At 48.5% G+C, this 12,642-nt stretch overlaps 6 protein-coding genes across 6 annotated transcripts; 3 read left to right on the plus strand and 3 right to left on the minus strand.

The window, feature by feature from the left end:
* Positions 1 to 9: 9 nt before the first annotated feature.
* LY89DRAFT_785236 (uncharacterized protein) lies at positions 10 to 1,069 on the minus strand (the record flags this gene model as incomplete). The annotated part of the gene is made up of 2 exons (XM_018222868.1): positions 780 to 1,069; positions 10 to 659 (listed from the first exon to the last, which is right to left on the minus strand). The coding sequence occupies exon 2, from the start codon at positions 640 to 642 to the stop codon at positions 10 to 12; it is 633 nt and encodes a 210-aa protein (XP_018067928.1). The 5' UTR covers positions 643 to 659; positions 780 to 1,069.
* On the plus strand, positions 974 to 1,719 carry LY89DRAFT_622495 (peptidase C15, pyroglutamyl peptidase I-like protein; the record flags this gene model as incomplete). Its single annotated transcript, XM_018210976.1, has 3 exons — positions 974 to 1,073; positions 1,120 to 1,592; positions 1,629 to 1,719. Coding segments are annotated over exons 1-3 (609 nt in total), but the record flags the coding sequence as incomplete, so codon positions are not given.
* Positions 1,720 to 2,149: 430 nt separating this feature from the next.
* Positions 2,150 to 3,945, plus strand: LY89DRAFT_160211 (uncharacterized protein). Its single transcript, XM_018205493.1, has 3 exons — positions 2,150 to 2,754; positions 2,804 to 3,302; positions 3,352 to 3,945. The coding sequence occupies exons 1-3, from the start codon at positions 2,199 to 2,201 to the stop codon at positions 3,653 to 3,655; spliced, it is 1,359 nt and encodes a 452-aa protein (XP_018067930.1). The 5' UTR covers positions 2,150 to 2,198; the 3' UTR covers positions 3,656 to 3,945.
* Positions 3,946 to 4,039: 94 nt separating this feature from the next.
* LY89DRAFT_699328 (putative glycerol kinase) lies at positions 4,040 to 5,747 on the minus strand (the record flags this gene model as incomplete). The annotated part of the gene is made up of 4 exons (XM_018217048.1): positions 4,040 to 4,279; positions 4,331 to 4,497; positions 4,551 to 5,539; positions 5,587 to 5,747. The coding sequence occupies 4 exons, from the start codon at positions 5,745 to 5,747 to the stop codon at positions 4,040 to 4,042; spliced, it is 1,557 nt and encodes a 518-aa protein (XP_018067931.1).
* Positions 5,748 to 8,309: 2,562 nt separating this feature from the next.
* On the plus strand, positions 8,310 to 9,795 carry LY89DRAFT_709281 (aquaporin-like protein 3; the record flags this gene model as incomplete). Its single annotated transcript, XM_018217748.1, has 9 exons — positions 8,310 to 8,365; positions 8,420 to 8,596; positions 8,651 to 8,719; positions 8,769 to 8,802; positions 8,853 to 8,896; positions 8,962 to 9,050; positions 9,138 to 9,446; positions 9,499 to 9,639; positions 9,686 to 9,795. 9 exons carry the CDS (start codon positions 8,310 to 8,312, stop codon positions 9,793 to 9,795), a joined length of 1,029 nt encoding a protein of 342 aa, XP_018067932.1.
* A 585-nt stretch (positions 9,796 to 10,380) lies between these two features.
* Positions 10,381 to 12,504, minus strand: LY89DRAFT_651823 (MFS general substrate transporter). Its single transcript, XM_018212183.1, has 3 exons — positions 12,042 to 12,504; positions 11,674 to 11,993; positions 10,381 to 11,623 (listed from the first exon to the last, which is right to left on the minus strand). Exons 1-3 carry the CDS (start codon positions 12,260 to 12,262, stop codon positions 10,599 to 10,601), a joined length of 1,566 nt encoding a protein of 521 aa, XP_018067933.1. The 5' UTR covers positions 12,263 to 12,504; the 3' UTR covers positions 10,381 to 10,598.
* Between the last annotated feature and the right edge of the window lie 138 nt (positions 12,505 to 12,642).

Consider the following 12,642-nt stretch of genomic DNA (forward strand, 5'->3'; position numbering starts at 1 on the left):
AATTTTCTCTTACTCCATGATCTTCTTATAGATTGATAACTTGCGTGGCGGAAGTGACTGTTGATTGAGACGCTTGACCGCCGACTGGTAATATTGATCACTCTTCCACCCACTGACCACGACCACCGTATCTTCAGCATTTGTGTCGGGAGCAAGCCCTTTCCTTCTCCTTAATATAGCAGGCCATTCATCCTTCCCACTCAATGTCCCGGTATTTCCTTCCATTCCCTGCAAGAGACTCTGTATTCCTTTGGAACTCTTCTCAAAACCTGCTGCACCGCCGCCTTGACCTTGACCATACAACCCAAGCGACACAAACGCGTCTTTTATAGGTAGCTCCGTAACGTCTCGACTAAGCTGAACAATCCCATCATTCTCCACGAATTCCATCAGTTTAGGAGCATGTGTCTTCACGTAGAGCGAATCCGCCGCATCGGTGCTTTCTTGGCTCGGGTAACCGCTGATGAAGATCAGGTTCTTGGAATCGTTGATATCTTGCCATAGCGTGTGACCTGCTGCTTCTTTGCCGGATTGTTGGTTGCAGAATTGGAGGACGGTGGTCCAGATATCGTGGAATTCTGGGGAGTCTGTTTTGGTGGAGGGTTTGATTTTTGCGAACCATATTTTGGTGATGGGCGGCATAGTGGAGAGTTTTTGAGCTTTGGTAGATGCGAATATTAGCCTTTTCCGAGGGTCAAGTGCACATGTCTTGTTTATAAAATGGTCCTGATGATGGAAGAATCTCCAACTGCGGGGCGTGTGGCTTGGATTTCACGTACGAATGTGGCTGGATTTATACCCTTCTAACAGCAACAAAAATAGAAACACCTCGACTGCGAAGTGTCACTTTCGTAGCTGATGATTCTTTGGGGACTAGAAGCGAGCCCCACCCACCAGTCAGGGGTAAGGGGAATTCCTCGCTTATATCATCTCGGCGTGATTCAAGGCTGCGCCGAGGTCAAACTGTCATGAGAGGAATTCTCGTTTCACAATAACAGTAAATACTTCTCGAGATATAGTCCACAATCATGGAATCCTCTTCGGGACCAAAAGTCCTTGTCACAGGATTTGGTGTCAGCTGCCTTCACAATACGCAAGACATTGCTGATCGCTTCACAGGCATTCCAGGACATCAAAAACAATCCATCCTGGGAAATCGTCTCTCGTCTCCCTGACATGATCAATGGTGTTCGTATCATCAAGGACTCCGAACCTCTAAAAGCTGTATATCAGTCTCTTCTCGAAGTCCCGAAGCTCCTAGAGAAGCACAACCCCGATGTCGTGATCCACGTGGGACTCGCGTTCGACAGGAACTATTTCGCGATCGAGAAAGGGGCAGACAGAGATGGGTATCACCAAGTCCCCGATGAAGCAAGGAAGGTTGTCACGAGAGCCGAAACGAAAGCGAGGTGGGGCATGAGTCCTGCAAGGTTGGACACAACGTTCAATATTGAGGATGTGCTGGCGAAGTGGAAGGCGAATGCTGTGGCTGGGAGCGGTAAGGGAAAGGCGAAAGGGAAGGAGTTCGACTTGAGGACATCGGATGATGTTGGGTGTTATGTTTGTGGGTTTGTGTATTACGCGAGCTTGGAGTATTATTGGAGGCGAGATTGATCACAAGGGCAGAGGAGGGTTCTGTTTCTGCATATTCCCGATCTCCAAGGCGAGGCCGAGATACAGAGAGGTCGAGATATTTGCGTCGCTTTGGTCAAAGCTGTGTCCGAGTGTATTTAGGACTTGACAGCAGCTCCAAGGGAATTCAGCCAAGAGCACGTGATCATCCGTGAGTAACTTGTGATTGTCTACGATTGAACAGTTGTAAGGGCTAGTCAGATGTTCAGCTAATTGAGAACTGTATTCATTGAAACTTTCACCATCCAGTGGACCTCGCAGACAACAATCTCTACCTCAGTGTTGTGATCCCCAACTGAGATGCGGGGTTGTCCATTTGCGGTTCAAAGTTTGTTTGCTGCATATTTTAGTTGTGTCCTACCTATCTTCTCTAATATCACAAGAAATATGGTACGTTATTTCCAAACGTTGCACAGCTTTCTCCGAACTTACAGTAGGTTGCCGGAACTCAAGATGCACAGCAGGAACGGCTGGCAGTAGTGATGACACGGAGAAAACAGAGTTAAGAGCTCCAATATTTCTTCAACAGTGCGAAACTGAAGCAGGAAAGCAGAGAAATTTGTGCAATGCCTATCATAGACAACACACCAGTATCTCCATATCAGGACTATGTCAGTGGTCTGGTTCCAAATAAACACGGATATCTTGCCGAGTTACTCCAACTGCAGCGCTCAGGACCTCAACCCACCTCCAACGATGAACCGGTATTCGTGAACGAGTTCCAGGTCTTGGATATTGTGGACGGAAAATTCGCATGCCAGGTTTTCAGACCAGAGTTAGTAGGCCCCGTAGATCAGCAGTTTACTCGGCTCCTAGAAGAACATCCGGAAGGATTAAAATCACGCTTCTTGATTTTTCGTCATAATTCCATACTACGCCAACAACGAACCGCTCCTCGCCTCGAAATCAATGGAAACTATCTCAATGCGATCAGCTCGAGGTTCGAACTTGATCCTAGCTTCTTGGAGAAACATTTTGCATTGTGCGAACTACACCAAAATAAGACGATTCCAAGGCTTGTACCTGTTCCTCTACCCAAAGACGGGTCATGTCTACAAATTATGTGCAACTCTGCCTGCCACTTTACGATGTGCAGAACTAAGGCAGATGGCCACAAAATTGGTTTGTAGTCTTTGCGTCGTCCAAGAATACAAAGCTTACAAGTGTTTAGTCGTCATCTTCGGCTTTCACTATTATGAGGAGACCGAAGATATTCCGGACCTGACAAACGGACCTTTTCAGAGTGCTACAACCGGGAAAATATCAATTGAAGACGTTCTTGCGATTCAAGAACAACCTCTGCATTTGCTTTATAACACGATATTGGATGCTTTACTTGAATTTGGGATGATTTGCTTTCGAGCAGAATGGGATCCCAGAGCCAACGAGCTGACGGCCGAAAAACTATTGGAAAGACGTCAAAGACTCAGAACTGAGCATCTAGCTTTGGCAGCCACACGGAGGAGTTTAGGAATGTTCTCTGACAAGAGTCGCATCAATCATGGGGCATCGGATGCTAAATGGCGAACACTGACAGATAACCTTACAGCTCTCCTCGAAACTTCTGATAAAATCAACACAGAGCTCAAAGACCATCTCCAGTCTACGCATAGTATCGACGCTATCGAAGAGGCACGAAGAGGCCTGCGACAGAACGAGACTCTTAAAAGGTACTATTCCCTCAACCAAGATGCAAGAATTTCTGACAAACAAAATCAGATTGACTATAGTCGCATTCATCTTCATTCCAGTCAACCTTTCATGTGCCTTTTTCAGCATGAACGTCAAGCAGCTCAACAACTCGAGTATGGACATAGGTTACTTTTTCTTGGGCATACTCGTCTCTGGATTTCTAGCTTGGGCACTTGCAGCAGCCATTTCTTCCACCTTCAGAGCTTTAGCACGCGCTCGGGCCGAGATTTCGAAGGATGGACGGAAGCCGGTGTCTCCAAATGGCGGACGTAGCGAGCCACTTGAGAAGAACAGAGTCGCCGATGAGGTACCTGTCTCATGGGTTATCTAAGAATGGTTGCTGAAACACTCTAAACATTTTCTGGCTTGTGCTAAGCTTTGGGCGTAAGTGAAGCTGGAACTGAGCGAGGAGAATGGAAATGACGATTACCGCTGGGAACTGAAGAGCAGTGGGCCGATTCCAAAATGGAAGGCATTTGTCAAAATATGTCATCATGTTCGTACGAAAGTACATGCTATGGCAAGGGCAAGAAATTCTGCCTCGGTAACTGAGCCGGCAACTGGGGGCACTGCTGAACCATGATACGGTGCTATATTGCAGTAAAACACGTATTAGACCTGATGATACTATGATCTGGCGAGTTTCAACTGATTCGGAGGCGTAATGAATGAAAATTTGCAAACATCAAATGGTATATCTCTCCTGTCAAATGACCTAGTCAGCCCAGCCCCTACACATCTCAACAGCTTTCTCCCATCTTGCAAACTTCTTATCCTTCTCCTGTGCTGAGATCTTCGGCTTAAAAATCGTGACACCAGCTGTATTGACATTCTTCAACTCCTCAAAATTCTGCCAGACACCAATCGCGAAACCAGCTGCGATAGCTGCTCCAAGGGCAGTAGTCTCAAGCATGCGGGGGCGTTCGACTGGAATACCAATTAGGTCTGCTTGCGTCTGTGATGGTTGTCAGGGCCTGAGAGTAGGCGAGAGAAGTGGGATGTTTACCTGCATGCAAAGATCGGAATTAGTCATTCCACCATCAACAGCTAGTTCAGCTAGAGCATGGCCACTGTCCTTCTCCATGGCGTCGAGAATTGCTTTTGTTTGAAAGCAGGTGGCTTCAAGAGTCGCCCTAGCCACGTGTCCCTTTTGAGTGTATGCAGTGATGCCAACTCGGAGGTTGTTAGCAACTTTTCAAAGAGGTTTCTGAGATGGAGAAGCTCACAGATTGTGCCTCGTGCATCATCGATCCAGTAAGGTGCAAAAAGACCACTGAAAGCGGTCACGAAAGTGACGCCGCCGTTGTCCTCCACGGTCTCAGCCAAGACACTAATTTGACTAGACGATTTGATGAACTCGAAGTTATTCTGAAGGAACTTGACACTCGATCCTGCGACAGCAATACTTCCTTCTAGGGCATACTGTGGAGTCCCATCGAAGTCATATGCAACTGTGCTCAAAAGTCCATGTGTGGAAATCACAGGCTTGTCACCGACGTGGTAAAGTAAAAAACAGCCGGTGCCGTAAGTATTCTTCGCTCTTCCAGGAGAGAACCCTTTCTGGCCGACCAAGGCAGCAGATTGATCTCCGAGACAGCCAGTGATCGGCACGCCCGAGAGGACACCTGTGGTGAGTGTGCCATATGCTTCTGCATCCGAGGATCGAACAATCTTGGGCAGATGGAGCTTATTCATGTCAAAGCGGAAGAAGTCGAGGAGTTGCTCATCGTATTTCAGAGTGTGGATGTTCATGAACATACTTCGAGAAGCGTTCGTGGGATCTGTGACGAAGATGTTCTTTTTGGGACCGCCGTTGAGACGGTAGACGACCCAAGCATCGATAGTACCAAATGCGAGAGTGCCTCTGGAGTATGCATCCGCAACCTTTGGTTCGTTCTCGATCAGCCATAATAGTTTGCCAACTGATGGGTATGTTGAGAGTGGGAGACCGCATAGTTCTTGAAGCTTGTCGGACCCGAGACGAGCTTTGAGTTTTCTCACGAGAGCTTGTGTTCGGGTATCCGTCCAGACAATGGCATTATAGAGTGGCTCTCCAGTTTCGTGGTCCCATACTACAGTTGTTTCTCGTTGATTTGTGATGCCAACAGCTTTGATTGCTCTCGCTGCATGGCCATTGTCTTCGAATGATTTCACGGCGCCTTCAATACATGTCTCGATGGATGTAATGATTTCGAGTGGGTCGTGTTCATGCCATCTAGTGCTTGTAAGAACAATTGGTTGCAGAACACGCTGGGAACTTACCCTGGGTGAGGATAATATTGCTTGAACTCGACTTGATGTGAAGCAACGGGTTCCCCATCGCGATTGAAGATCAAAAACCTGGTACTGGTGGTACCTTGGTCTATAGAACCAATGTATGCTTCATGTGGAGCAACGAGAACTGGTGAATCGCCCATTGCCATGAAGTGATCGTGTGTGTATCGTTGTTTTCTTCTGATGTTTCTCTAAGAATATATGAAGGTATGGTATGACGGAAAAACTTGGACAATTCCGAGAGCTGGGACTCCATGACCCCGCACTATCATCTGGACCCTTGCATGTGAGCACATGTGATGATCCCAAGGTCAGAAAACTGCTAAGCCGCTCTCCATGGGCGAGGGCCAAAAGCAGGTGTTCCGAAGGAAGAGCTAGAAGGTTGCTAGACCTGTCAATATCTTACCCACGTCCATCACTTGCATACGAGAGGTTCTGGACAAGTATGGTGGCGTGCTGGACTACTTGGATAACGCACGTATCGGTCTAACAGCAGTGGGCTCGGCGGTATGCATGGTTCGAGCTAATCATTGCATCTGAATGAGCCCAGCCGCGGAATACTGCCCGTCATGGTTGGCCTTTTCTTGCATCTCTCGCTGTAATCCAATATGATGCACAAAAGAGATTGCAGATAAATTGACTAGACAGCGAAAACTGTTGTGGAGACAGCAGAAAATTGGGAATTTCCAAGCCTGCATGTCTCGTACGACAAGGAGAACTGTTGCCTTGGAAAAGACCGGATGAGCCTTATCTAGCCATAGAGCAGCCAGAGCAGCTCCGCACTTGCATAACGAGATAGGAATGAGGGGTACCATCCGCGAGGTTCATAAAGCGACGGGAGCCGCTGAGTGTACGAAGGTACCAAGGTCTTGTCAGACGCCGTCAAAGAGCGGGGAATTGACTCGGGCTTGCGGGTGGGCGTTTCAGGGCTGCGCCTCCCATGGCACGACGTTGAGAATTCTTAGAGTGAGTTCGACTCGGTGAAATTTGCGTGTTCAATGAACTATAGAGGTGCTATATGCCGTTGTATGGGTCGGGGAGGAGGGGGTGGAGAAGAAGGGGAGAGGAACTGTTCCCCAGATTAGAGTGGACGTTGGAAGAGTCGCTGGATTGAGACTAGTGTAGCTTTTAGCTCTCCTCCTCCCATATGAAGCTAGTCTGCACGTAGAATTGTTCCTCCGCCACCGCCACAAACAGGCTTGATCTGCAAGCCACACTTCACGCCTTCAAACTCAACCTCAACATCCCTCGATCTTCAACCTCCATACTTGCCTTACATGCACGAAATTGACCAGGCCAGTGTCAGCGAAAGGCGCCCCGAGATGCTTTTCGATTGCCTCATGCAGATTCTTCTCGTCCTTTTTTCTCGTCTCGTCTCTGCTGATGCGCTGCCTGCCCTGTCGGCAGCTCTGGCAAGGTTTTCACGCTCTCCCTAGCTGCGGACGCAAGTGTGATTGGCCTTTGACTAATGATACATCGGGACAAGTGCTCGTCTCCAACGTTGGAGGCATCTGGGGAGCGGGGAAGTGCTGAGATGCCCCTCTTCTCTTCTCTTCGAGTCCTCGCCATCCTTCTGCATCAGCCGGGGTTTGTCAATTGGCCTTCGATCTCCTGTTCTCTTTCTCTATCTTGATACCCAAGGGCCGCGTGGTGGTCACAGCGCATATTTATTCCCGTGTTTGGAACAATTTTGGACAACCGTCACGACCTCGAGGGGCCAGGTTTTGGGGACAAGAAATCCTGAACTGCTCGGTCGAGTGACCGAATCTAGCGCTGACTGTGCTGAGTTCTTTCTGAGGGGGCAACATCTTGCATGAGGTTCGAACATGGCACCTGGTCACCTCTTGGCAGGATTGCTCGTAACGTTTAGTCTGCCGGAAACAACGGTGCTGGCTTAGTGCGGCACTCCAATCCTCCTCTGGCCTCGGTCGATATCGAGCTTGACAAGACCAACAGATTTGGCTGACCTACCAATTGGAGGAGCGGAACGTGTGCGCGTCGAACTTGGGTCATAGTAATAATGCATAATGCGTTACGGCCAAAGTACTTGGATAAGTCGGAAGCAGTGCTCCAAGAATGATGCCATTACTTACCTCGGCATGAAGTGCACTGCAAGTCGGGAAGAGGATGAGAGTCCTGGACATAAATTTGATGATACGAAAGTACCACAGTGACTGAATTGGCGTCGTCAGAGTTGTAGTCGTTCTCGTTTGGACTGATAGGAAAGTTCAAGTCGTTCCGCGACGATAGACAGGATGGGATCGTTAGTCGAGACCATTAATTGGATGAGCAGTATGGCGTTGATGAGTACCCCTCAAACGCCTCCTCGAGTCATAGTTCACGCTTATCAGTCGCTCTACTTGTTGATATGGCCCAATTGTGTCCATTTCCGTTGATCCTGGCACCAAGCCTTGTCAGAAGAGAACTGGCCAGGATGTTCCGCTAAGTGAGCCTGATGGCCAGATTTTGACGCAAGCTTAACAGAATCTCGGGATTACTGACGCTTGAAGGAAGGTGTGCCTTCCCTCACACGAACCAGTAGAGCCGTTGGTCTATGTGCAGAGACTTGTGTATCCTATGTCGATCTCGTATATAGCTCCAGAGGGAGTCTAAAGCAGTCTGATTTTGACACCATTCTAACACTATCATTGCTATCCTTCTTCTTTCTACTCCATTCATCACCTCTTTGTTCTTCTGAATACCGCCTGAGAATGTCTTCAGAAAAGGTCTTACCATTGCCAAGTCCGACCTCGGTATCAAGCCCAACGTTCTCCCACGATGAACACGCGAAACACCTCATCCAACCTCAAGCAGAAGGCAGCTCATCCGGCTCAGAGCATGCTTATGAAGAACATGGCCCAGGCATAGACCACAAGATACCTCAAGAGGATGCTGTGCAGTCTCATCCTACGTTGTGGTGGAGTCGAACCAGACACCTACTGCGCGAACCTTTATCTGAGTTCTTCGGTGTCTTTATTCTTATTTTATTCGGCGACGGGTAAGAGATGTTTGGATTTCAGACATGGCAGCAGCATATCTAACCAGGCTTCAGAGTCGTTGCTCAAGTCGTTCTCAGCGATGGCGAGAAGGGATCTTACCAATCAATATCATGGGGTTGGGGGTATGGCATCTCACAACCGTGCGATTTACCAAGCTGAAATTTGAGATAGTATCGGTGTGATGTTGGGGGTCTATGCGTCTGGGGTTAGTTCTCCCCGCCTCGTCACGAGCCAAACGTCATTAACCGAGAGTAGATCAGCGGAGCGCACATCAATCCAGCAGTTACGTTCGCGAACTGGTGAGTTCCCTCCAGTTCTACGCTCCCTACTTCGGAAATTGTACTCATGAACTGACCCTCGTCAGTGTTTACCGAAAGCATCCCTGGAGGAAGTTTCCAATCTACTTCGTCGCACAGGTTCTCGGCGCCTTTATTGCCTCAGGAGTAGTTTATGGTTAGTCTCCGGAACTCAGGCCACGGATATTACCTCAGTGGTTTTCCTCCTGAAGAATCATTACCGGCTAATCATATTTGCTTCTAGCAAACTATAAATCTGCGATCGATGTCTACGAAGGAGGCACCCACATCCGAACTGTCCCAGGTTACAGCAATCACTCAACAGCTGGCATCTTCTGTACCTACCCCGCCGATTTCATGACTAAAACTGGACAATTCTTTTCCGAATTCATCGCTTCCACCATTTTGATGTTCTGCATTTATTCTCTACAAGACAGCGGCAACCTCGGAGCTGGAAACCTGACGCCACTTGGACTGTTTTTCGTTATATTTGGCATTGGTGCTTGCTTTGGATGGGAAACTGGATATGCCATCAACCTTGCCAGAGACTTCGGTAGGCGCATCACTTTCTTTGAACGTATTTGATCATAAGCTAAGGAGTTTAGGTCCACGGTTGATGTCTTACTGTCTCGGCTATGGACCAAACGTCTGGAAAGCTGGCAACTACTACTTCTGGGTTCCAATGGTCGCGCCGTTCTTTGGATGTCTATTTGGTGGCTGGCTGTATGACATGTTCCTGTTCACGGGTAAGTTCTTCTTCATTATTGGCAAAGCGTCTCATCTGATATCTAGGAGGCGAGAGTCCTATCAATACACCTTGGATGGGCTTCAAACGTATCATTATGGGTATCAGAGGTCTGGTACAAGGCAAACCTTCCAAGAAAGAGCCAGAACACGTGTGAAGATCCAGCCAAGACAGAAGCTAGACGGTTCGGATTTCGTTCAACTACCGCTCCCACATGTTGGAAGAATACTGGATTTACTTTTGGATAGAAGCATGGTAGACCAGAGGAAAGCTCAAGCTTGAGCTGAGGCCGATTTTCATGGAAGATAAAGACTAGGCGGGGGTGATTCGCTCTTGGATAGTGGTGGGCCTGATAAAATTGGAGGAAACAGTACTCCAAAATGCATGCTACTCCCCGTCAGTTGCCGTACGTTCGATGAACCCAACCATTGTGATTCCAATTACACATGCCCCTGCACTAGGACAGCCAAAGAGAAAAGGTTGCCAAGCATCTGGAGATGAGAATAGACTTTTGAACCCGAGTTTGCGCCGAAGAGTTTCCTCGCTCAACCCACTCACATGTCACGAAACATTTTAATTGGAACGCATTCGCAAAATCCATGCGTGAGCAATCCTTCGAAAACTACCCCGCAATGCAGTATGCATGCATGCATTCGAGAAGCAAGGGACGTTTGAAGTGGGGGAAAGCGCCAAGAGGCCACAGGAATTAAATGAAAGGCCGAGGTTGATTTATTTTCCATCACCCAACTCGCTTTACTGGCCCAAACGATCCTAGATCTCAGCACAAGTGTACCCCGAGAGAACTAATTGCTGGTTTCCAGAACAAAAGAATTCCCAACCTGCTTCAATCTCATTCAAAGAAGAATATTGACTTTCATTCTGATCAATCTCGGCTATATGTCCTCCAATCTTGCTGCAGTGCCATTATCTCCCATCTTGCACGTCCCTTCAATCTGCAATTTAGGTTGTGTAGCGATAAAACGGGCTCAAGTCGCCCAGCTCCAACAGCTCTTGCTCGGTGTATCTTGCTTTAATAGCATCCTCACCATCTCTTGCCAGCAGCTCATCTCGCTTCCGATTCTCTCGCTGGTATGCCTTCCGCAAAATCCATGCGGCAACGATACCGGCTGCGCAAATTCCCAAACTTGTTCCAAACCCAGCCGGGTACTTGGGCTCTTCAGCCGCGAAGTATATATTGCTTCCGCAAATACCACCCATGTTGCCAACGGAGATCATCAGTGCCATTCCAACTGCCCGCTTAGAGCTTGGGGCGAGGTTGTTCCCGACAAGAGTGACGACACATGTGAATGGACAATATAACCCAGCAGCAACGAGGAACAGAAAGAAGTAAGTGACACCCGGGTATTTGGGATGTGGAATTGCAAGTTCAGCAATGAAGCCCACCACGGCAATTGTAAATCCAGCCATGATGAACGGTGTACGCTGCTGATAATAATCAGATAAAAACGCCACGACGACTGTTGCGATCAAAGCAAACACGTAAATGGGAATCGTCAGCAGCTGTGCGTCCGCGGTTTTGTACCCCATCTCCTCCAATACAGATGGTACCGTCGCCGTGAAGCCGTAGGTGCCAATACTACAGGCCCAGAACGGAACGATGGCCATCCAGACCTTCCAGTCAGCGAAGCCAACCTTGATGCTTTGCCAGCTGATTTTATCGGCATTTGTAACACGGCCCTGACCTGAGCCTGTTTGTAGTGCGATTCGGTTTATGACGAATTCCCGTTCTTCTTTCGTCAGGAACTTGGCTGTCTCGGGTCGGTCGGGTAGCAGGAAGTAGAGGAAGAAGGAGACGACGACTGGAACGAGACCTTCGAGGATGAAGATCCACTTCCAACCCGCCAGTCCAGCGATGCCGTTCATCTTCTCGATGGCGTAGGCCAGGAGGCCGGAGAAAGCACCTGAGAGAGAGGCGGCTGCGTAGAAGATCGCCATACGTCGTTGAACTTCGTAGCGTTTGTACCCTGAGATGCTAAGGTCAGTAAAGAATAGAGTATATACGGAAGTAGCTTACAAATTGTGAGCAGGTACGTTGCAGCTGGAAAGAAACCTGCCTCAGCAACGCCAAGGAAGAATCGAGCAACGATAAGTCCATGGTATGTCGATACGACGCCCATCAAAGTCATCACCAAACCCCAGGCAAAGCAAAGAATAGAAATCCAGATCGATGGGCGAAGAATCTTCAGGACGATGTTGCTAGGGACCTCAAAAAGAGAGTATGGAACGAAGAATACCGTTAAAGCCGTGTTGTATCGCATCTTGATCAAGTTGAGATCGGTGGCCATGCCAGCAATCTTGGCATTTCCGATGTTGCTTCGATCGACATATGCAATTCTATTTCCTTCTGTCAGGCCAAATTCGAGGCGCAAGGGAAAAGCTTACAGATACAAGAAGCTGAGTAGCGGGACCAGGCGCAAGTCAATTTTCCTAAGCACTCTTCTTGTCTCTTGTTCTTCGGCCAGAGCCAAGGCCTGGTCGGCAGAAAGTCCTGCATCCACTGTGCGAAGGCCATCTTTATCTTCCAAGTCGGGAGATGGCGCGACTCCTATGTGTTTCTCATCAATGCCATGTTCGAACTCTTGTTGCTCAGACTTCTCTGCCATTTTGGGTGCGACGGTGCTGTTCTGTTTTCCTGACAGCAAATCGTGGAGAGCGGTCAAGAAAGGTGGGGGAGAGAGGGATATATCAATATTGCGCCTGCTTCTTCACGGTTGATTCGATCCTCCCTACCAAAATCACCGGGAAACTGGGTGCTACTCAACACAAGCTTTTACCCCTGTATCCTCTGTCGATTCGCGGGGATGGTAGCAAACCGAGACAAACAGCTCTGAAATTTGTCACGAAGATATCAAGTTAACCCTATAGAAGCTTTCCAGAATCGCGCACACGAGAGGGTGTAGAGAAGTGGGGCACAGCGATAACTCCATGTAACCCTGTGTGGCCAACGAGCTCTGGGTAAATCCCGGGCTTACCACTCAATGAC

Source organism: Mollisia scopiformis (assembly GCF_001500285.1).
Source record: "Mollisia scopiformis unplaced genomic scaffold LY89scaffold_19, whole genome shotgun sequence".
Taxonomy (NCBI): Eukaryota; Fungi; Ascomycota; class Leotiomycetes; order Helotiales; family Mollisiaceae; genus Mollisia; species Mollisia scopiformis.